This window comes from Somniosus microcephalus, chromosome 3, assembly GCF_052327205.1.
Source record: "Somniosus microcephalus isolate GS21.2 chromosome 3, FLI_Smic_1.0, whole genome shotgun sequence".
NCBI lineage: Eukaryota > Metazoa > Chordata > Chondrichthyes > Squaliformes > Somniosidae > Somniosus > Somniosus microcephalus.
The window spans coordinates 169,660,057-169,683,332 of NC_140989.1; the positions used below are offsets into that span (position 1 = coordinate 169,660,057).

At 47.9% G+C, this 23,276-nt stretch overlaps 1 protein-coding gene across 1 annotated transcript in view; it reads right to left on the reverse strand.

The window, feature by feature from the left end:
- The window catches only part of LOC147121538 (acetyl-coenzyme A synthetase 2-like, mitochondrial), a 169,760-nt gene that overhangs the window by 32,779 nt on the left and 113,705 nt on the right, over positions 1 to 23,276 (reverse strand). Inside the window, exons 7-8 of the mRNA XM_085981870.1 lie at positions 5,631 to 5,768; positions 2,951 to 3,043 (exon numbers count right to left, since the gene is read on the reverse strand). Of these exons, the coding sequence (XP_085837996.1) occupies positions 2,951 to 3,043; positions 5,631 to 5,768 (231 nt within the window). The remainder of the gene's footprint in view (positions 1 to 2,950; positions 3,044 to 5,630; positions 5,769 to 23,276) is intronic.

The window sequence follows — 23,276 nt, forward strand, 5'->3', positions numbered from 1 at the left end:
CATTGGCTGAAAAGCGCTTTGAGACATCCCATGGTCATGAAAGGCACTATATAAATGCAAGTATTTCTTTCTTTATCAAAAGCCTTTTGAAAGTCCATATACACAACATCAACTGCACTGCCCTCATCCACCCTTTCTGTTACCTCATCAAAAAACTCAATTCCGTTAGTCAAACACGATTCGACCTTAACAAATCTGTGCTGGCTCTCCTTTATTAGTCCATACTTGTCCAAGTGGCTGTTAATTTTCTCCTGCATTATTGTTTCTAAAAGTTCCCCCCCACCGACATTAAACTGACTGGCCTGTAATTGCCAGGTTTATCCTTTTCCCCTTTATTGAACAAGGGTGTAACATTTGCAATCCTCCAGTCCTCTGGCACCACCCCTGTATCTAAGGAGGATTGGGAGATTGTGGCCAGCACCACCGCAATCTCTACCCTTACTTCCCTCAGCAACCTAGGATGCATCCCATCTGGACCAGGTGACTTATTCACTTTATTTACCGATAGTCTTCCTAGTACCTCTTCTTTAACAATTTTTATCTCATCCAGTATCCCAGCAACCTCCTTGATATCATAGCTTTGGCAAAGTCCTCATCCTGAGCAAACACCGATGCAAAGTACTCATTTAGTACCTCAGCCATACGTTCTGGCTCCAACAGTTCTCCATTTTGGTCCCTAATCGGCCTCTGACAACCCTTTTACTGTTAATATGCCTATAGAAGACCTTTGGATTCCCTTTTATGTTAGTGCCAATCTATTCTCATACTGTCTCTTTGTCCCTCTTATTTCCTTTTTCGCTTCTCCTCTGTACTTTTTATATTCAGCCTGATTCTCCCTTGTATTATATGGACAGGATCAAGCTCAACTCTCATACCCGGTTGTCCTAAAGCTTGTGCAACACTCACAATCAAGGTAACTGACACTTGTGGAAATATATCCCTGGCAAAGGGTCAACATCTTCAGGATAGGAGGGGAGGAGGGGAAATAGATGAGAATAGTAAAGTACAAAAAAAATTCCATTTACATAGGAATGAAACAAATAATTAAGAACCTAGGTGAGGGAGCAATGTCCATAGTACAGGACACCATCAAAGTTGAAAAGAATAGGCAAGTGAAGAGGTAAATCAAGAAACAGCGATAAGATACCACCAAGCCTGGCCTTTCAAGGCCAGTAGCAGAAAGAGAAATCTAAGTGAGATACGGAGTTCCGCAGTTCTGAGGTCCTGAGAATGAAAGGGCTAAAGTTGGATTAGGTTACTCATTTTGTAATATTAAAACCATGACAGTGAGTTGTGTTTACTGAGCTTTGTGATTACCATATTATTCAGGAAACCCACAGAATCTTCTCCCCTCAGATTACAAGGATAACTAACTATAAAGTGTTGTGTCAGCTTGACTCAGTCGGTGGTACTCATCTCTGAATCAGAGGACATGTTTCATACTTCAATTCAGCAGCACTGTCCACAGACACCATACCTGAGCATGTAATCTAGGCTGGCACTGCAGTGCAATACCGAGGATTGTCATAGGACCCTAATTTCCATATTAAAAGGGGCCTATAGCCTGAATCAGGCGGGTGCTTTAGACACCTGGCAGTAGGCCCCTTTCAAAATGGTGCCGGCCGCTTCGCTGGTGTTAACAGGGCGGTAAGGCTGCCAACCGTATCGTGAGGCTGCCCCTTTAACGCCAGATGAGGGCAGTCAAAATTGACCACTTTATTGCTTTGAGAGTCTTTGGTAATTATTATAACCAAATCAGAACTGTAATCCTCTTACAACAACTTGCATTTATATAGCACCTTTAATGTAGTAAAACATAGGACAGAGGTGCTTCACAGGAGCATAATCTGACAAACATTGACACCAAGTCAAGAAAGAGGTATTAGGACAGGTGACCAAAAGCTTGGCCAGAGACGTAGGCCGGAATTTTCTCATTAAAAAAACGAGTGGGTTTGGAGCGAGGGGGCAGTTAAATTGCTAAAAATGTGAATCCCGACCTGATCCCGGAGGCGGGATTGGGGGCGGGCAGCGAACCCACCGCCAGGGGGCGTTATCATAATTTAAATATTGTAATGAGGCTGGAAGCCTCTATTTTCCCTCCATTTTGAGTTTAACTGCCTGTGGCCGGGTTTCACATAATTCGTGAAACCCGGCAGTTACACCGAGGCGGGGACTGCTGCATCCGGGAGGTAAGTGGATTTATACCTACCTCCTGGATCTAGGGACCCGACCACACCAACCCACTGCGATCAGAGACCCCCCCATGAGGCCTCCGGTCGCATTCCCAGGCCTCCCCCCAATGATGATGATGAGGCCGGCCACAAACCTCCCCCACGATCTCTGACCACCACCCCACGATCCCCACTTCACTGCCAATCCCCGGCCTCCCCGATCCCCGACCACCCCCCAACACCTGCTGATCCCCTGCTGATCCTGCAACCCCCCCCCGCCGTGATTGCTGACCACCACCGATCCCCTCTCCCCCCTCCTGATCCCGATCCCTCCTCCCGCCAATCCCATCCCCCGGACCGGCTCCTTGCAACTGAGGTCTACCCGCCCGCAGCCAGCCAACCTCGCAAGCTGGCTGGCTGCGGGTGGGAAACCAAGGCCTCACATTCAAATTAGGCCCTGCCAGTAAAATCGGCAGGGCCTGCGAGAAACCCGGGTTTCCCGCCCGCCTTGGACCCCCCCCCGCCCCCTTCACCCCGTGCCCACCTCCCTGAGCAAAATTCCAGGCGTAGGTTTTAACGAGTGTCTTAAAGGAAGAGGTGGTGGGGGGAGAGGTTGAGGGAGGGAATTCTAGAGTTTAGAGCTTGGAACGCTGAAGGCACAAGAAGCCAGAGGAGGAACTCTTACATCTAATTTCAGTGCTGGATGCTCTCAGTGTACAACCTTCTCAGCATATTTTGCAGAGTGTCTGAATTTTTACACATTTCCCAGCAGTCCTCACCTGTCTGCCACCAGGTATCTACAAGGGTACATCGGCCTTCTCCCACAACCTTCCAGTACCACTGCCAGGCCTCCTCGTTAATAGGCTCCCCCACTGCAAGAGAAAAATGAGCAGTTATACCATGCCGTGTAGATTAAGGGAGTAGCTTCACAAACTTGTGGTTAGGGGTTACTCCCAGTGATGATTGATCGTAGAATCCACAAGCCAAAGGCATACTGCACAGTGGTCAGTTTAATCAGTTCTGCTTGTTTTTCCCATTCCTCTCTTAAAATATCCCCCCACTCCCTCATATGACACCGAGCCATATAAGGAGATGTTAGTGCAGGTGACCAAAAGCTTGAGGAGGTAGGTTTTAAGGAGCGTCTTAAAGGAGGAAAGAGAAGTGGCGAGGCGGAGAGATTTAGGGAGGGAATTCCAGAGTTTAGGACCTAGGCAGCTGAAGACACGACTGCCAATAGTGGAGCGATTAAAATCGGGGATTTTCAAAGGGCCAGAATAGGCGAAGCGCAGAGGTCGAGGGGGATTATAGGGCTGGAGGAGATTACAGAGATAAGGAGGGGCAAGACCATGGAAGGATTTGAAAACAAGGATGAGAATTTTAAACTCGAGGCATTATTTAACTGGGAGCAAATGGAGATCAGCAAGCACAGGGGTGATGGGTGAGCAGGACTTGGTGCGACTCAGGACACAGGCAGCAGAGTTTTGGATGACCTCAAGTTTATGGAGGGTAGATCTAGGGAGGCGGCCAGGAGTGCATTGGAATAGTCAAGTCTAGAGGTGATAAAGGCATGGATGAGGATTTCGGCAGCAGATAAGTTGAGGTAAGGGTAGAGACAGACGATATTGCGAAGGTGGAAATGGGCAGTCTTCGTGATAGAACGGATATGAGGTAGGAAGCTCAATTCGTGATCAGATATGACACCAAGGTTGTGAACAGACTTGGTCAGCCTTAAACAGTTGCCATGGAGAGAGATCGAATCAGTGGAAAGGGAATGGATTTTGTGGCGTGACCTGAAGACAATGGCTTCTGTCTTCCCAATATTTAATTGGAGGAAATTTCTACTCACAGTGCTAGGTGTCGGACAAGCAATCTAATAGTATAGAGATGGTAGAGGGTTCGAGAGAGGTGGATGAGAGGTAGAGATAGGTATCATCAGCATACATGTGAAAATTCACGTTGTGTTGCCGGATGATGTCACCAAGGGGCAGCATGGAGAGGAGAAATAGGAGAGGGCCAAGGACAGATCCTTGGGGGATACTAGAGGTGACGGAGCGGGATCAGGAAGAGAAGCCATTACAGGTGATTCTATGGTTGCGGCTGGAAAGATAGGAATGGAATCAGGCACGTGCAGTCCCATCCGGCTGGACGATGGTGGCGAGGCATTGGAGCAGATTTTTGTGGTCAACCATGTCAAAACCTGCAGACAGGTCCAGGAGGCAAAGAAGGGATAGTTTACCTTTGCCACAGCCAATTCGGATGTCATTTGTGATCTTGGTACAATGGCTGGGGCGGAAGCTTGATTGGAAGGATTCAAACAAGGGGTTCTGGGAAAAATGGGCATGGATTTGGGAGGCGACAACACATTCAAGAACTTTGGAGAGGCAAGGGAGTTTGAAGATGGGGCAGTAGTTTGCAATGTCGGAGGGGTCAAGGGTTGGTTTTTTGAGGAGAGAGGTGATGACAGCAGATTTGAAGGAAAGGGGGACAACACCGGAGGAGAGCGAACCGTTAACAATATCCACTAACATGGGAGCCAGGAAGGGAAGTTGGGTGGTCAGCAATTTAGTGGGAATAGGGTCGAGAGAGCAGGTCAGTCGGTCTCATTGGCAAGATGAGCTTTGAAAAGGCAAGAGGGGAGACAGGAGAGAAATGAGAGAAATATGCTAATTTAGGGTTAGGGCAGGGGGACAACGGAGAGAAAGTAAAGTCCGATGGACTAGAGGAAGGGAAGTAGCAGAGGCAGCGGAACGGATGTTGTCGATCTTTTTAACAAAGAAGTGCATGAGCTCCTCACATTTATTGTTGGAGGTGAGGGAGGAGGACGCAGGGGAGGGTGGTTTGAGAAGATGGTGAGTGGTGTTATTTTTGCTGTCCTGGATGATCTTAGAATAATGGGCAGTTTTAGTGATAGAGAGCAGGACCCGGTAGTGCTTTATATAATCGAGCTAAATCCGGTGATGAATGATTAGTCTAGTTGTCCGCCAAGTCTGCATCCTTGGATTTAAGGGAGCGGAGATGAGGGGTATACCGGTGGAATGACTAGGGTGAGAGTGTGTAATGATTTTAGTGGGGACAAGGTGGTAGAGAGGGTGTGATTTAGATAAAGAGAAAAATGCCTTCTCAAAACAATTGTACAAGTACTTAGTAAAACGTAGAGGGGTTGGAATTGGTCTTCAATGAGACCAATTTCACCCCCAGAAAATTAAGGCATGACAGCAGATCGGGGAACCCCTGTGGAAATTCTACTCCCGAGAGTTTACTACGAACTAAAGACCGACTGGCCTTTACTAAAAATAGACAATGCTGGAAATACTCAGCAGGTCAGGCAGCATCTGTGGAGAGAGAAACAACTGGCCTATAGATCCCTGGTTTATCTCGGTCTCCTTTATTGAATCGGCGGGGTGGCACGTTGGCCTCTCTCCAAAGTGAAGAGTCAATCCGGGAATCGCTGAAGTTTACCAGTGCCGAGCGTTTTCAAGGACGATCGATCATACTTGGTCACCCAGCTGTCTCCATACTTCAGCAGCAGACGAATGGCCGTGGGAGCCCCATAAAACTGATTGATTCTTAACCGCTGCACAGTCTCCCAGTATCTACCTGAATAAACAAAACACGCCGTGGATTGGTAACTGTACACTTCAGCTTCCCAGAACTAGAAACAAAATGCACCTAAAATATTCCAATTGCTTACATGAGGTTGCTTGGTGCCAACGTACTGGAAAGTTAGATGTTTCCTGATTATTTGCCATCTTCTCTCATTTACACGCATTGACTATTATTGAAATTGTAATTTCTCTTTTACTATTTCTCAAAATTTCTGAGATGAATTGATGGTTGGCAAATATGCTGATACATCAGAGTTGGCATTTGCCAAGTCTGCTACTAAGTTACTGAGAAACCCAAACAGGAGATCCCCTCAGATAGTTGAACAAAGGTCACTATCACATCAATTCAATCAACATTTTATGTTCCCTACTTCCACATGAACCACACTAACCTGTTAGGTCCTTCACTAAATTTTCCCCTGTTTAATCTATTTCGCTATTACTGTTCTTCTCCGCTCTTCAATCGTTGGCTTTCATTCTCTTATGGTGATCCTCATCTTTCTTTGAGTCACCAAAGGTCCTTACGCTTCACTGGATCAGTTTTCACAGTTCAGCTTCTGCTTAAATAGAATTTCCTTTTCTTTTATCCCCACTGTCTCATTTATCTTTCACTCTGTTTCCAACTGACTTTCAACTGATGCTGGCTGTTTCTTTACTTTGCCTCAGTGGCCCAACCACAAAGCGGCATCTGAGATACAAGATGGATGCTTTGATATAAATAGTCCCATTATGTCACTGACTGCTCCACTGAATGCTGCAGCAACTGTTTCTCTCTATTTCTATTTATAGCTCAATAAAAAATGAGTGAAACATTTCTAGGGATGAAGGACTTTGATTATGTGGATAGACTAGAGAAGCTGGGATTGTTCTCCTTAGAGCAGAGCAGGTTAAGGGGAGATTTAATAGAGGTGTTCAAAATTATGAAGTGTTTTGATAGAGGCAACATGAGGACATTTTTTTTACACAGTGAGTTGTTGTGATCTGGAATGCATTACCTGAAAGATTCAATAATAACTTTCAAAAAGGAATTAGATAAGTACTTAAAGGAAATAAATTTGCAGAGCAATGGGAAGAGAGCTGGGGAGTGGGACTACTTGGATAGCTTTCAAAGAGTCGGCATAGGCATGATGGGCCGAATGGCCTCCTTCTGTGCTGTATCATTCTATGAAACTGTTTCCACTGGTGGGTTGGTCAGTAACCAAAGGTCATAGATTTAAACTAAATGGCAAAAGAACCAGAGGGGAGATGAGGAGAATTTTTTTTACGTAGCAAATTGTTCTGATCTGGAATGCACTGCCTGAAAGGGTGGAGGAAGCAGATTCAATATTAACTTTCAAAAGGGAATTGGATAAATACTTGAAAAGGAAAAATTTGCAGGGCTTTGGGAAAAGAACGGAGGAGTGGGACTAATTGGATATCTCTTTCAAAGAGCCGGCACAGGAACAATGGGCCGAATGGCCTCCTTCTGTGCTGTAAGATTCTAAGGGCTAGAAATTCCCCTCAAGCCCCATTTGGGGCGCTAAATCAGAAAACATAGAAACATAGAAGATAGGAGCAGGAGTAGGCCATTCGGCCCTTCGAGCCTGCTCTGCCATTCAACGAGATCATGGCTGATCGTCCAAACCCTAGCACCTGGTCCCTACACCGACAGCCATCCCACCCAAACCCTATCCCCGTAACCCCATAACCCCACGTATTTAATTATTTAATCCCCCCCTAACACTCAGGGCCAATTTTTATCATGGCCAATCAACCTAACCCGCACATCTTTGGACTGTGGGAGGAAACCGGAGCACCCGGAGGAAACTTACGCAAACACGGGGAGAATGTGCAAACTCCACACAGTCACCCGAGGCCGGATTTGAACCCGGGTCCCTGGCGCGGTGAGGCAACAGTGCTAACCACTATGCCACCGTGCTGCCCAAAGCTGGAAAAGTTAGCGCCAGGCGTTCCAGCCTTTCTAAAATTCCCACTTTTTGCTCCAAGGGGGAAGTGGAGCGTTAAATCAAGCACCCCACTTCCTTCTTGGAGCACAAGAGCGGGGGACGTTCGCGACCCGGGACGCACCCAGGGCGATGTGCTCAGCAGCACCATGCACAGGGCCGCGTGGCGCTGACACGTTGCAGGGGCTCTTCCCTGAATTAAAGGGAAGGGCCCCACACTGCGAACTCTGCAGTTTTTTAAAAACTTACCTGCAGCACCGGGGAGCGGGGGTGCCGCATGATCAGCAGAGTGCCGGGCTGACCGATCACGGCATGGACCCCGTGTCCAGAGCAAAAAAAAACCATTTTTCAAAAAAGCCGACATTTTTTTCGAGGCGGCCGGCCACCTCACCTTTAACTTGTGCCCCGCTAGCAGCTGGTCACCCTGCTGGCGTCCCCTGCAGTGGTCGCTGCCATCGCCCGGCGCTGCTGCAGGGGAGGCGAAGGGAATTTTTCTATCGGGGCAATGCGCCAGGAGATGACGTCATGATCTCCGGGTGCATGAGATGGGGGCGCGACCCGGTAGTGCCGTCGCTAACTTCCCGTGGAATTTGGTGGGAGGCGCGGTCAGCGCCGCGGCCGGGCGAAAAGGCCCTTGCGCCCATGGGAGGCGCAGAGGAGGGGAGTTTCTCCCCCTATGATTCTATAGTGCGGTTGTGTAGTGGTTATGTTACAGGTAGACTATCCTTTATCCGAAAACCTCGGGACCAGCCGTGTTTCGGTTTTAGGAAAATTTCGGATTTCGGAAGGTGCGCGAAAACACTTCGGTTTTCAGAGGTAATTCGGTTTTCGGGAGTGCGGATAAAGGATACACTATCCCTTATCCGAAAATAACAACTATAAATACTGTAGTTACAGGGATAAATACTGTAGTACAGTTTATTTGTAAGGAAAACATTCAGTAAAACTTCAAACATGTACAGGTACAAACTAAGCTAAATACCTGTACATAAACATGCAATAAAGGTACATTACATCTGGCTTGAGGATCTTGGAGAAGATGGTACATCAGTGTTGTCATCATTGTCATCAGGTTGGAGTTGGACATCTGAAGATGGGCCAGGAACAGGATTCTCAAGTGATGAAGCAGCATTACATCTGGCTTGAGGATCTTGGAGAAGAGGGTACATCAGTGTTGGCATCATTGTCATCAGGTTGGAGTTGGACATCTGAAGATGGGCCAGGAACAGGATTCTCAAGTGATGAAGCATGACTACGACAGACGGCCTTTTTAAAGACTTCTTCCAGTGTCATCTGTCTCATTAACATTGGTTTCTGTCTAAGCAGTCTCTCTTTAATTGAGTAAACTTGCATAATCTCTTGCTCACTGATAAATGCACGTTTTTCAAGGCCAGCAATTAACTGATCACACATTGTCACCATATCGTCTATGGGGATTTTTTCACCTGTGTTCACAATGTCATCATCATCATCACTACTGTCCTCATGCTTGTCTTTATTTAACACCATTTCAGCAATTTCCCCATCACTCAATGAATTCACAACAGGTGCATCATTGTCAATGTTCAGCACTTCTTCGATGTCAGCTTCCTCTAACGTATTTACACTTTCGGATGATAAACCTTTGGCGTAAGTGAGGAGGTTTGATATCATCATCTTCTCCTGACTGACAGGAAATCCTTCAAACTCGTCATCTGCAGGTCCATCTTCATGAAACATCGTTGAAGGCCAAAGTCTGTGCCAAGCATTTGTTAATGTTGGTTTGTCAACATCATTCCAAGCATTAGCAACTGCATAAATGGCATCCTTAACATTGAATTCTTTCAGGAAGCTTTGGATTCCTGGTTTCGGATGTGCGGATAAAGGCTGGGACACTATCTCTTATCCGAAATGGGGTGGGGTTCGGCGGGGGTGGGGTACGGCGGGGGGTCGGGGGTCGGTGGGGGTCGGGGGTCGGTGGGGGTCGGGTTCGGCTGGGGGGTCGGGGGTGGGGGTGGGGGTCGGCGGGGGTCGTGGTCGTGCGCATTTCGGTTTTCAGAAGTCATGCTTTGCTCCACTTTCGGCTTTCAGAGGTTTTCTGGTTTCGGATGTGCGGATAAAGGCTGGTACACTTACGCTGAGCGATTTCGGTTTTCAGAAGTGCGGAAAAATGCTACACTATCCCTTATCCGGCTAGGCCTGTAAGTCGTGCGCCACTCTGGTCATGTCGTGCGCACGACTTACGCTGACCGAAAAAACCTTCGGTTTTTAGAGGGTTTCGGTTTTCGGAAGTCCGGATAAAGGGTAGTCTACCTGTACTAGTAACCCAGAGGCCAGAGACAGCGAGTTCATCTCCCACCGTGGCAGTTTGAAATAATGTGCAACTAAAAAGCTGGTACAGTTCCGTAGCAGGCTCGTTGGTGATAAGGTGATTTGTCTGCTATACACACTGGATGGTGTATCTCCTCCATCTGCAACACTTGTGACATTCAGAAGAAATTACTGAAATATCAATGAAATGTCGACAGCTACGTATTAGAAAAAATCATTAATTGAGATTCAACCATTCCTTTGTAAAAGAGCATAAAGATTTTGGATATTTTAGATCACCCTTTAGTCAGGAAGGTTCAGTCAGAAAGCTGAACAATAAATGATGATAAGTGAGGTACGGTTGTAAGGCGGCAGTTGTGCGATAACAGAGAAAAGAGGAAGAACTCGCATTTCTACAGCACCATGTACGACCTCAGGACGCCCCAAAGCACTTTACAGCCAATGAGGTACTTTCTGAAGTGTAGTCACTGTTGTAATGTAGGAAACGCAGCAGCCAATTTGTGAAAACAAAGGTCCCACAAACAGCAACGTAATAATGACCAGATCATCCGTTTTAGTGATGTTGGTTGAGGGATAAATGTTGGCCAGGACACGGGGGAGAACTCCCCCGCTCTTCTTCCAAATAGTGGCCATGAGATCTTTTACATCCACCTGGGAGAACAAACAAGGCCTTGGTTTAACGTCTCATCCAAATGACGGCACTTCCGGCATAAAGTACTCCCTCAGCACTGCACTGGAGTGTCTGTCGAGATTTTGTGCTCAAGTCTCTGGAGTGGGACTTGAACCCACAACCTTCTGGCTCAGAGACGAGTGTGCTACTACTGAGCTTCCCACTTAAGTATACAAGAGAATTGCACCTTAATGAGGTGTGAACTGCTCACTGAACACCTGTCTCTGCCCAAAATAACTGATGTGTTTAACACATTGCAAAAAGCAACTTTGTAATTGACTATAATGGAAAATGATTGCTGCTACTTGGCCGATTTAAACAGATGCCTGATTTAAACATGGGCGTTTCAAGTGCTGGGAACTGTATCAGTTAAAGTGACCATGAAGCTGGTGGATTGTAGTTAAAATCCCAACTGGGTCACTAATGTCTTCGGTATTAAACCGAGTGCAGCGGTTCAAGAAGAAGGCCCACCACCACCTTTTCAGGGCAACTAAGACTGGCCAATAAATGCCGGCCTTATCAGCTACGCCCACATCCTGAGCATGAATTTTTTAAAATGTAGACATCCAAAAACCTGAACAATCAAACACGCCTTTCAGAAGGTCAGAACAGGAAGTCCCAGCAGCATCCATTTTATGGCTAATGGAGAGAGCAGGTGAAGAAAATCAGGGTCTTTGGCGTGGGACCAATTTACGTGGGATTGACTGAATCCTACTGAGGCCTCCAGAAAGCTAGAAAAAATGTCCTCTCGCAAATGCAATGCCTCACAAATTGGGTGCTTGGGCCTACTTGTGTCAGAGAATCACACTTCCGGAGTATGTGTGTGTACCAGTGCTAAAGTGGTTCTTGTATCTATTTGTGTAAGTATATTAAGTAGAGTTAACACCTAATCACGTTCAACCATCTGTGGAAGGCTGTAGACTTTGTCCCTCAGGAGATAGGTAGTTCCACCCGACAATTAAAGCAGCATTAAATATAGAACGAACTTGCTGACTGATGGATCAGAGAGTGACATCTGCTTCCTTTTCTGTCATTAGCAGTCATGAAGGTGTGTGGGTGAGAGGAGGGGACATTCTTCCCTGTTTCTCTGTGGGGAAATGCCTAGACCATGGAAGGTGCAGCTGAGATTGGAAAATCAATTTGCCTGTACCACTGCCAATGTGTAGATCGCACTGTGGAATTCTTTGTGTAATTCAACATGTACACTTTGCTGTCTTATTTCATCTCTGTATATACAAAGAAATACTTGCATTTATATAGCGCCTTTCACGACCACCGGACATCTCAAAGCCAATGAAGTACTTTTGGAGTGTAGTCACTGTTGTAATGTGGGAAACGCGGCAGCCAATTTACGCACAGCAAGCTCCCACAAACAGCAATGTGATAATGACCAGATAATCTGTTTTTGTGATGTTGATTGAGGGATAAATATTGGCCAGTGTTACGTCCGTGTATAATCAGACACAGACTGCGGAGAACGGTACAAACGGTGTTTACTCAACGTGGCTCAGACTGCAACTGAACTGTACAGATTACTACTCAACGTTATATACAGGTGTGGTCACTGCCGGTACTACAGTATACATGAGCTGTAAAAAGTAGTTCTCCCCCTTAAAGGTACATACATTACAGCCAGGACACTGGGGAGAACTCCCTTGCTCTTCTTCAAAATATTGCCACGGTGTAGGAATTAATGAATTCCTACGAATAACTGAGATCGACACCAGAGAACGATTAAACAGGTCTTTACTCAATGGAGATGCCACGAGGACTGACTGGGCAGTCCCGTGGTTTGCGACGTGACGTCATCGCGTTTGCCCGCATTTTCCCGCGCTCTTAAAGGGGCCACGCCCCATACATGCAAACTCTATATACAAAACACAGTAATGCCTAACACAATGGCACAGGTTTAGGCTGGTGTTAGAACCTCGTTAAAGAGAATTATATACAGTTAGCCAGAGTCATTCAGTGGTTTTGCCACATGCGCCCCCCCAGAATTCGCTTTAACGGACAAAGTTAAACGGTGAGGGGGTCTAACAAGCCTGTCAGAACGACTCCTGTACTCTCGAGGCGGAGGCTGCTGGGCGGCTGGCAGTCTGGAGGGCGGTCGCACTTGGTCTGCCGTAACGACGACGGGTGGCAGACCCCATCTCGGCGGTTGTGCTGTCTCGACGGGGCGGTCGAGGTCCAAATGTGCTGGCTTTAAGTGGTCGACCGAAATGTGGTCCGGTTTACCACCGACATCTACCGTGAAGGTTTTGTCCCCTGCTTCCAACACGCGGAAGGGACCGGTATATGGGGCCTTGAGCGGACCCCTATGCGCGTCATGGCGAATAAAGACGTATTCAGCCTTGTGAAGCTCCGTGGGAACGTGTGACCTCTGCGGCCCGTGGTGCGAAGTGGGCACCGGTGCGAAACATCTGGCCGCCTCTTGGTGACTAGCAAGCTGGGCAGACGCGGACCATTGCTCCGTCGATGTTGGTAGGAAGTCCCCTGGGACCCGCAGCGGCTGACCATACACCAGCTCCGCTGATGAAGAGTGAAGGTCTTCTTTGGGGGCCGTGCGAAGGCCCAACAGGACCCTCGGTAGCTTGTCTGCCCATCCAGCGTCCTGGAGGCTGGCTCTCAGGGCTGCCTTCATTAACCGGTGGAAGCGTTCGCAGAGGCCATTCGCCTGTGGGTGGTAGGCTGTGGTGCGGTGTAATTTGACACCGAGTCCTTGGGCCACTGCATTCCAGAGTTCGGAGGAAAACTGCGGTCCCCTGTCTGACGAAATATTGGCGGGTACTCCGAAACGGGTGATCCAGGAGGAAATGAACGCCCTGGCCACGTCCGCCGAAGCAGTGGATGACAGGGGGACTGCCTCCGGCCATCTGGTGGTGCGATCAACCATGGTCAGGATGTGTGAAAAACCATGGGAGGGTGGGAGTGGTCCTACCAGGTCCACGTTGACATGGTCAAAACGTCTTCTCCGGAACTGTGAAGGCGGCCAACGGAGCTTTGATGTGGCGCTGTACCTTGGCCTTTTGGCAGACCACGCAGGTGTTGGCCCAGTCGCGGACATCCTTATGCATGCCATGCCATACAAATTTCGCTGACATCAGTTTCTGAGAGGCCTTCATTCCAGGGTGTGACAACTCATGTATGGCGTCGAACACTTTGCGGCGCCAGACGACCGGCACGATAGGGCGAGGATCCTGTACGGAGACGTCACACAACAGCGTGGTACCTGCTGAATGGAACTTGACGTCAGCCAACTGGAGGCCAGTGATGGCCGTTCGGTAAGCTTGGACTTCCGGGTCTGAGGCTTGGTCCGCTGCCATGAGGGCGCAGTCGATGCCCAAATGAACCGTATTGACGATCGCGCGGGAGAGGCAGTCTGCCACCAGGTTGTCCTTACCGGCCACGTGTCGTATATCCGTGGTGAATTCGGATATGTAGGTCAGTTGACGCTGCTGTCGGGCTGACCACGGTTCGGCGGTCTTGGACATTGCAAAGGTCAGCGGCTTATGGTCCACAAAAGCGGTGAAAGGACGTCCTTCCAGAAGGAACCGAAAATGGCGGATGGCCAGAAAAAGGGCGAGCAACTCCCGGTCGAACGTGCTGTATGCTCTCTCGGTCTGCCGTAGTTGATGGCTGAAGAATGCCAACGGCTGCCACGTCCCGTTCTCCCACTGCTGTTGCACGGCACCGACTGCGTAGTCCGACGCGTCGGTGGTGAGGGCGATGGTGGCTCCTGGCAGCGGGTGCGCCAGCATAGTCGCGTTGGCTAAGGCGCTTTCGGTGTCGGCGAATGCTCGGGCCATGCCATATATCCAGTCTGCCAGGTTCTTGCCAGTCTTGCCCTTAAGGGCCTCGTACAGGGGCTGCATGAGTAGTGCCGCCTTAGGCACAAAACGGTGGTTAAAGTTTACCATGCCTAGGAATTCCTGCAGGGCCTTTATGTTCTGCGGGCGTGGAAAGAATGTCACCGCCTCTACCTTCAAAGGTAAAGGAACCGTTCCCTCTGAGGTAATGCGATGCCCCAGGAAGTCAATTTGGTGCAGGCCAAACTGACACTTGGCCGGGTTGATAATCAGGCCGTGTTGGCTGAGGCGTCGAAAAAGGGTGCGTAGGTGACGGGTATGTTCTTCCTTAGTAAGACTGGCAATTAGAATATCGTCCAGGTAGACGAAGAGGAACTTGAGGTCCCGCAGCACGGAGTCCATCAGGCGTTGGAAAGCCTGGGCGGCATTCTTCAACCCAAAAGGCATCCGTAAAAACTCGAAGAGGCCGAATGGGGTGATGACTGCGGTCTTCTGGACGTCTTGTGGATGAACTGGGACCTGGTGGTAGCCCCGGACGAGGTCGACTTTTGAGAACATGGTGTTCCCTGCCAAATGGGCAGAGAAATCCTGGATATGGGGGATCGGGAACCGATCAGGAGTGGTGGCGTCGTTTAGTCATCGATAGTCGCCGCATGGCCGCCATCCGCCGCCAGGCTTCGGTACGATATGGAGGGGTGAAGACCAGGGACTATTTGACCGGCGAATAATCCCTAACCGTTCCATGGTTGCGAACTCCGCCTTTGCGACTGCCAGCTTGCCAGGCTCTAGGCGCCGGGCCCGCGCGTAGACCGGGGGGCTGTTGGTGGTGATGTGGTGTTCCACACCATGTTTCCTGGCTGTGGAGGAGAACGTGGATCTTGTCAGGTCGGGGAATTCGCTAAGCAGGCTAGCGAACTCATCAGGAGTCGGGAACGCACAGGAGACGATGCGTGATGTAGTGTTACTACGGTAACACGGAAGAGAATTAAAAGTTGCTGCGTTGATCAGCCACCGGTTCCTAACGTCGACCAAAAGGCTGTTGGCGCACAGGAAATCCGTGCCGAGGAGGGGCTGGGCAACTTTGGCCGTAACAAACTCCCAGTGAAAACGTTGCCCCCGAGGCACAACTCCACTCACCGTCTGCCAAAGGTCCGAATTGTTCCGCCATTGGCCGCTTCAAGGGCGGGGCCGTGATTCCCCGTCTGCACATCGAGGGCGGACGCGGGTAAAATGCTGCACTGCGCTCCGGTGTCGCACAGAAAACGACGACCGGAGAGAGTATCGGTGATGAAGAGCAATTTTCCCGCGTTGCCGATTGCCATGGCTGCCGCGGGGTGCCCGTTAGACCCGTTCCTCGGTGGTCGCAGTGTCAGTCGTTGATTTTTTGGGGGGGGGAAACTGCAGGGAGGGCGGCAACGCTTCGCTTTCATGCCAAACTGTGCGTAGTAGAAACACAGCTCAGCAGGCGGACGAGCTGGGGCGGTGTCTGTGGGGGATGGGTGCCTCGTGGCAGTTACAGCGAAAATTTTGTCAGCCTCCGCAGCGAGTATTGCGCAGTCTTCAACGTCAGATCTGGCCAGGGCAGCTTGTACCTGTTCAGGCAGTTGGCTGAGGAAAATCTCGCGGAATAGGAAACATTCCCGTTCTGAGCCCAGGAGTGTGAGCATTTGGCTCATCAACTCTGAAGGCTTGGCGTCCCCGAGCCCGGGCATAGCGAGTAATCGACGGACGCGCTCCGATTTTGTGAGCCCGAAAACCTGCAGTAACCGCGCCTTGAGGGTTTCATACTTACGCTCCGTTGGGGGGTTTTCAAGGAGGCTGACGATCCGAGAGGCGGTAGAGCTGTCGAGTGCGGAGACCACGTAAAGATACTTGGTCTGATCCGCATCGATGTTCCTCAGGGCGAACTGGGCCGCAACCTGAATAAACCACGAGGGCGCTTGCTGCTCCCAGAACTGCGGTAGCTTTAGGGAAACGGCGTTTGCTTCCATGCTGTGCTCTTCTTTTGTGAAAACGTTCACAAAAACGGGGACACCAATGTAGGAATTAACGAATTCCTACGAATAACTGAGATCGACACCAGAGAACGATTAAACAGGTCTTTACTCAATGGAGATGCCACGAGGACTGACTGGGCAGTCCCGTGGTTTGCGACGTGACGTCGTCGCGTTTGCCCACGTTTTCCCGCGCTCTTAAAGGGGCCACACCCCGTACATGCAAACTTTATATACAAAACACAGTGATATCTAACACAATGGTACTGGTTTAGGCTGGTGTTAGAACCTCGTTAAAGAGAATTATATACAGTTAGCCAGAGTCATTCAGTGGTTCTGCCACAACAGGATCTTTTACATCCACCTGAGAGAGCAGATATCGCCTCGGTTTAACATCTCATCCGAAAGACGGCACCTCCAACAGTGCAGCACTCCCTCAGCACTGCACTGGAGTGTCGGCCTAGCATTATGTGCTCCGAGGCGAGTGTGCTACCTACTGAGCCACAGCTGACACAGGAAAATATTGCCTTAAGTTTAGATGCGAGTGGTAAGTAACATCGAATTGGTCAGCGATTGAGGAAATAACATCTGGCCTGCAGTTTTTCTGATCGATGGAAATAGAACAATTTACATTTCTCATACAATAGTGTATTTTGTCTGTCGCTTTTGTGCATAGGGTTGTTGTGTCAAGATATCATTACGATTGTAAAGCTATATCTTAAATGTACGGCGATTTGAGGACCAGCTTTTAGCGTTTCATGGTTTATTTAGAGCCTATCTTGGTGATACAAAGTGGTAATTTTGTGCTTAAAAAAATTGGCTTATTCAATAATTTGTATTATGCAGCAAAAGAGCAAAGTAGGATTTAGTGGTACAAAACTTAGATTATCAGATCATTTTGAATTAAGCAACCTTAAATTAAGAGTAGACTGTTATTGACAGATTCAAGACAGCATTTTGCTTGGATATATTTAAAAAACTTGTCCAATAACAAAAGTTAATAAATTACTTTAGCCCTATAAAACATGGTAAATTGGCTGGAACTTTGATCACAATGCCTTAGTCTGTGGATTTAGTACAAAAATTCACTCTGGGGATGTAAGTGGGCATTCCCGGCAAGGCTGGCATTTCTTGCCCATCCCTAACACAACTGAGTGACTTGATAGTCCACTTCAGACGGCAGTTAAGAGTCAACCATGTTGGTGTGGGACTGGAGTCACATATAGGCCAGACTGGCTAAGGCCTATAGCCCTGGCTAGGTCTGCAAAATCATCTGCAACTGATGCATAGTTTTGCCATCCAGAGAAGAGGAACCAATGGATCAGAAGGCCCAGGAAGTCCATTCTCAATACTTGGCAGAAAGGAGGAAGAAAAAGATATAATTGAAGGTGATGAGTGACCAGGGAGTCTTGTGTGTCAATTAATAATTGATGGGACTATCAACTGTCTATAATTCAGTTCCTGCATGACAATCGCATCCTACAGTGGCCTTAAGAACACCATGCTCTCCATTACGATCAACTCTACCTCAACTGCTATACATGACCATCAACCTCAACATGGTCCTTCTCTAAAGGAATCTTAAGACTCAGCTGAAATAAGTTGTTTATTTGCTTCCTCTGTGTAAGTGCTATTACTGTTTATTTGCCCAGTGCTTTTTCTTGGTCCCACTGTATGGTGTGTGTCTTCTGCTTAATCTAGTGCTGCTTCAAAGTGCTGTCTCTGTAGTAGGAAAAGGTGGATGGCCACTGAGCCTTCTCCTTACACTGGGTCACAACATCCCCCTGTAACTACAGCCAGCACCTCGCACTCTGCGCTGTACCTCACCAGTATCTGACTCTGGGTTGTATGGAGCTGGGTCATTACCCTCAGAAGAACCCATCTCAATCATGCCTCCTCCGACTATTGCTGGGCATTCCTTCCGGATTACCAGGGATCTGAGTGGAAATGGCCCATTGCCTGCGAAGCCCACTAACAGGGTTCCCTCAGGCTGATCCTCAAGCCTGCCCAATACAGAACTAAGAGCACCTCTTTGTAAACTGCAGCCTCAGGTCTCAGCCACCATTACAGCGCTTGGGAGAGAAACAGCTGCAAATTGCACCTCTGCCCTCTGGCACGTCTCTGCTCGTAGAACTGCCACTCTCTCCATAGTGGATTGCAACTTTCCAAGCCCCTCATGCTGAGGTGATGTCTGAGCTGCACTGCTGCAGATTCTCTGGCATACCATGCAGGCTGCTCTCAAAAGACCTGGTCATTAATGAGCTCCCCTCTGGAGGCAGCTCCTGTAAGATGAGAACCCAGGATCCCTGCAGCAGAGAGAATATCTAGACCTGGACATCCGTTCAGTTGCTGGCTCCTCTGGTACCACCTAAAGGCAATTGGTGCAAATACTGTTCAGTGACGTGTTCATTACCGGCAATACTTCAGCTTTATGCAACTTAATCTGATACTCTCAGAGGTTACCGATCTCATTACACACAGCAGCTGTGAAAGAGTCCATTGTGTTCGTACCTTACAAGAGGTCATCCATATAAAAGTCTTGCATCAGGCAGATGTTCATAGGGCAAAAAGTATTTTTGAAATGAGAACTTCATAGCATTTCCAGTATATTAGAATCTATCCTGAACATATATATATGCCAATGTGTTCACAGACCGACAGACCGACCGACCGACCAACCTATATTCCCTAGAGTTTAGAAGAATGAGAGGTGATCTAATTGAAACATAGAAGATAGGAGCAGGAGTAGGCCATTCGGCCCCTCGAGCCTGCTCCGCCATTCAATGAGATCATGCCTGATCCTCCAAATTCAGTACCCTGTCCCTGCCTTCTCCCCATATCCCTTGATCCCTTTAGCCTTAAGAAATATATCCAACTCCTTCTTGAATATATTTAATGAACTGGCCTCCACCGCCCTCTGTGGCAGAGAATTCCACAGGTTCACCACTCTCTGGGTGAAGAAATTCCTCCTCATTTCAGTCCTAAATGGCTTACCCCTTATCCTTAGACTATGACCCCTGGTTCTGGACTCCCCGGCCATCGGGAACATCCTTCCTGCATCTAGTCTTTCCAGGCCTGACAGAATTTTATAGGTTTCAATGAGATCCCCTCTCAATCTTCTAAACTCCAGTGAGTATAAGCCCAATCGACACAATCTCTCCTCATACGTCATTCCTGCCATCCCAGGTATCAGCCAGGTGAATCTTCACTGCACTCCTTCCATGGCAAGAACATCCTTCCTCAGATAAGGCGACCAAAACTGCACACAATACTCAAGGTGCAGTCTCACCAAGGCCCTGTACAACTGCAGCAAGACATCCTTGTTCCTGTACTCGAACCCTCTTGCTACGAAGGCCAACATACCATTTGCCTTCTTAACCGCCTGCTGCACCTGCATGCTTACCTTCAGCGACTGGTGCACCAGAACACCCAAGTCACTTTGCACTTCCCCTTCTGCCAATCTATTGCCATTCAAATAATAATCTGCCTTCCTGTTTTTGCCACCAAAGTGGATAACCTCACATTTATCCACATTATAGTGCATTTGCCATGTTTCTGCCCAACCTGTCCAAATCGTACTGGAGTTTCACGACATCCTCCTCACAGCATACCATCCCACCCAGCTTTGTGTCGTCTGCAAATTTGGAGATACTACATCCAATTCCCTCGTCCAGATCATTAATATATATTGTGAACAGCTGGGGTCCTAGGACCGATCCTTGCGGTACCCCACTAGTCACTGCCTGCCACTCGGAAAACGACCCGTTTATTCCAACTCTTTGCTTTCTATCTGCCAACCAGTTCTCTATCCAAGTCAATTCCTTGCCCCCAATCCCATGTGCCTTAATTTTGCACATTAATCTCTTATGCGGGACCTTATCGAAAGCCTTTTGAAAGTCCAAATACACCACATCCACTCGTTCTCCCTTATCTATTTTACCAGTTACATCCTCAAAAAATTCCAGTAGATTAGTCAAGCACGATTTACCTTTTGTAAATCCATGTTGACTTTCTCCGATCCTGTTACTGCTTTCCAAGTGCTCTGCTATTACATCTTTTATAATGGACTCTAGCATTTTCCCCACTACCGATGTCAGGCTTACTGGTCTATAATTCCCCGCTTTTTCTCTACCACTTTTTTTGAATAGTGGGCTAACATTAGCTACCTTCCAATCCATGGGTACTGTTCCAGAGTCTATCGAGTTCTGGAAGATGACCAGCAATGCATCTACTATCTCCAGGGCCACTTCCTTAAGTACCCTAGGATGTAGATTATCAGGCCCTGGGGATTTATGCGCCTTCAAACCCGTCAACTTTCCCAACACCATTTCCCTACAAATACTGATTTCTTTCAGTTCCTACATAGATACATAGAAGATAGGAGCAGGAGTAGGCCATTCGGCCCTTCGAGCCTGCTCCGCCATTCAATGAGATCATGGCTGATCATCCAAATTCAGCACCCGGTCCCTGCCTTCTCCCCATATCCCTTGATCCCTTTAGCCTTAAGAAATATATCCAACTCCTTCTTGAATATATTTAATGAACTGGCCTCCACCGCCCTCTGTGGCAGAGAATTCCACAGGTTCACCACTCTCTGGGTGAAGAAATTCCTCCTCATTTCAGTCCTAAATGGCTTACCCCTTATCCTTAGACTATGACCCCTGGTTCTGGACTCCCCGGCCATCGGGAACATCCTTCCTGCATCTAGTCTGTCCAGGCCTCACAGAATTTTACAGGTTTCGATGAGATCCCCTCTCAATCTTCTAAACTCCAGTGAGTATAAGCCCAATCAACACAATCTCTCCTCATACATCATTCCTGCCATCCCAGGTATCAGCCTGGTGAATCTTCGCTGCTCTCCTTCCATGGCAAGAACGTCCTTCCTCAGGTAAGGCGACCAAAACTGGACACAATACTCAAGGTGTGGTCTCACCAAGGCCCTGTATAACTGCAGCAAGACATCCTTGTTCTTGTACTCGAATCCTCTCGCTACGAAGGCCAACATACCATTTGCCTTCTTAACCGCCTGCTGCACCTGCATGCTTACCTTCAGCGACTGGTGTACAAGAACACCCGGGTCTCTTTGCACTTCCCCTTCTCCCAATCTATTACCATTCAGATAATAATCTACCTTCCTGTTTTTGCCACCAAAGTGGATAACCTCACATTTATCCACATTATAGTGCATTTGCCATGTTTCTGCCCAATCACCCAACCTGTCCAAATCGTGCTGTAGTTCCACGACATCCTCCTCACAGCATACCCTCCCACCCAGTTTTGTGTCGTCTGCAAATTTGGAGATATTACATCCAATTCCCTTGTCCAGATCATTCATATATATTGTGAACAGCTGGGGTCCTAGGACCAATCCTTGCGGTACCCCGCTAGTCACTGCCTGCCACTCGGAAAACGACCCGTTAATTCCAACTCTTTGCTTTCTGTCCGCCAACCAGTTCTCCATCCAAGTCAATACCTTGCCCCCAATCCCATGTACCTTAATTTTGCACGCTAATCTCTTATGCGGGACCTTATCGAAAGCCGTCTGAAAGTCCAAATGCACCACATCCACTGGTTCTCCCTTATCTATTTTACCAGTTACATCCTCAAAAAATTCCAGTAGATTAGTCAAGCATGATTTACCTTTTGTAAATCCATGTTGACTTTGTCCGATCCAGTCATGGCTTTCCAAGTGCTCTGCTATTACATCTTTTATAATGGACTCTAGCATTTTCCCCACTACCGATGTCAAGCTTACCGGTCTATAATTCCCCGCCTTTTCTCTACCACCTTTTTTGAATAGTGGGGTAACATTAGCTACCCGCCAATCCATGGGTACCGTTCCAGAGTCTATCGAGTTCTGGAAGATGACCAGCAATGCATCTACTATTTCTAGGGCCACTTCCTTAAGTACCCTGGGATGTAGATTATCAGGCCCTGGGGATTTATCGGCCTTCAGTCCCATCAATTTTCCTAACACCATTTCCCTACAATTACTGATTTCTTTCAGTTCCACCCTTTCATCAGACCCTATGTTCCCCGGCATCTCTGGGAGGTTATTTGTGTCCTCCTTTGTGAAGACAGAACCAAAATATGTATTTAGTTGGTCTGCCATTTCTTTGTTCCCCATTATAAATTCCCCCCGATTCTGACTGCAAGGGACCTACGCTTGACTTCACCAATCTTTTTCTCTTCACATATCTATAAAAGCTTTTACAGTCAGTTTTTATGTTCTCTGCAAGCTTACTCTCATATTCTATTTTCCCTTTCTTAATTACTCCCTTTGTCCTCCTTTGTTGAATCCTAAACTGCTCCCAATCCTCAGGATTATTGCTTTTTCTGGCCAATTTATATGCCCTCTCCTTGAACCTTATGCTATCCCTAATTTCCCTTGTTAGCCACGGTTGGGTCACCTTTTTTGTTTTATTTTTATGCCAAACTGGGATGAACAAATTCTGTAGTTCATCCATTCGGTCTTTGAATGTTTGCCATTGCCTATCCACCGTCAACCCTTTGAGTGCCATTCCCCAATCAATCCTACCCAACTCACTCCTCAGACCATCATAGTTTCCCTTATTTAAATTGAGGACCCTAGTCTCCGAGTCAACTACTTCATTCTCCATCTTAATGAAGAATTCGATCATATTATGATCGCTCCGACCCAAGGGGCCTCTTACAACAAGATTGCTAATTAATCCTTTCTCGTTACATAATACCCAGTCTAAGATGGCCTGATCTCTGGTTGGTTCCTCGACATATTGGTCCAGGAAACCATCCCGT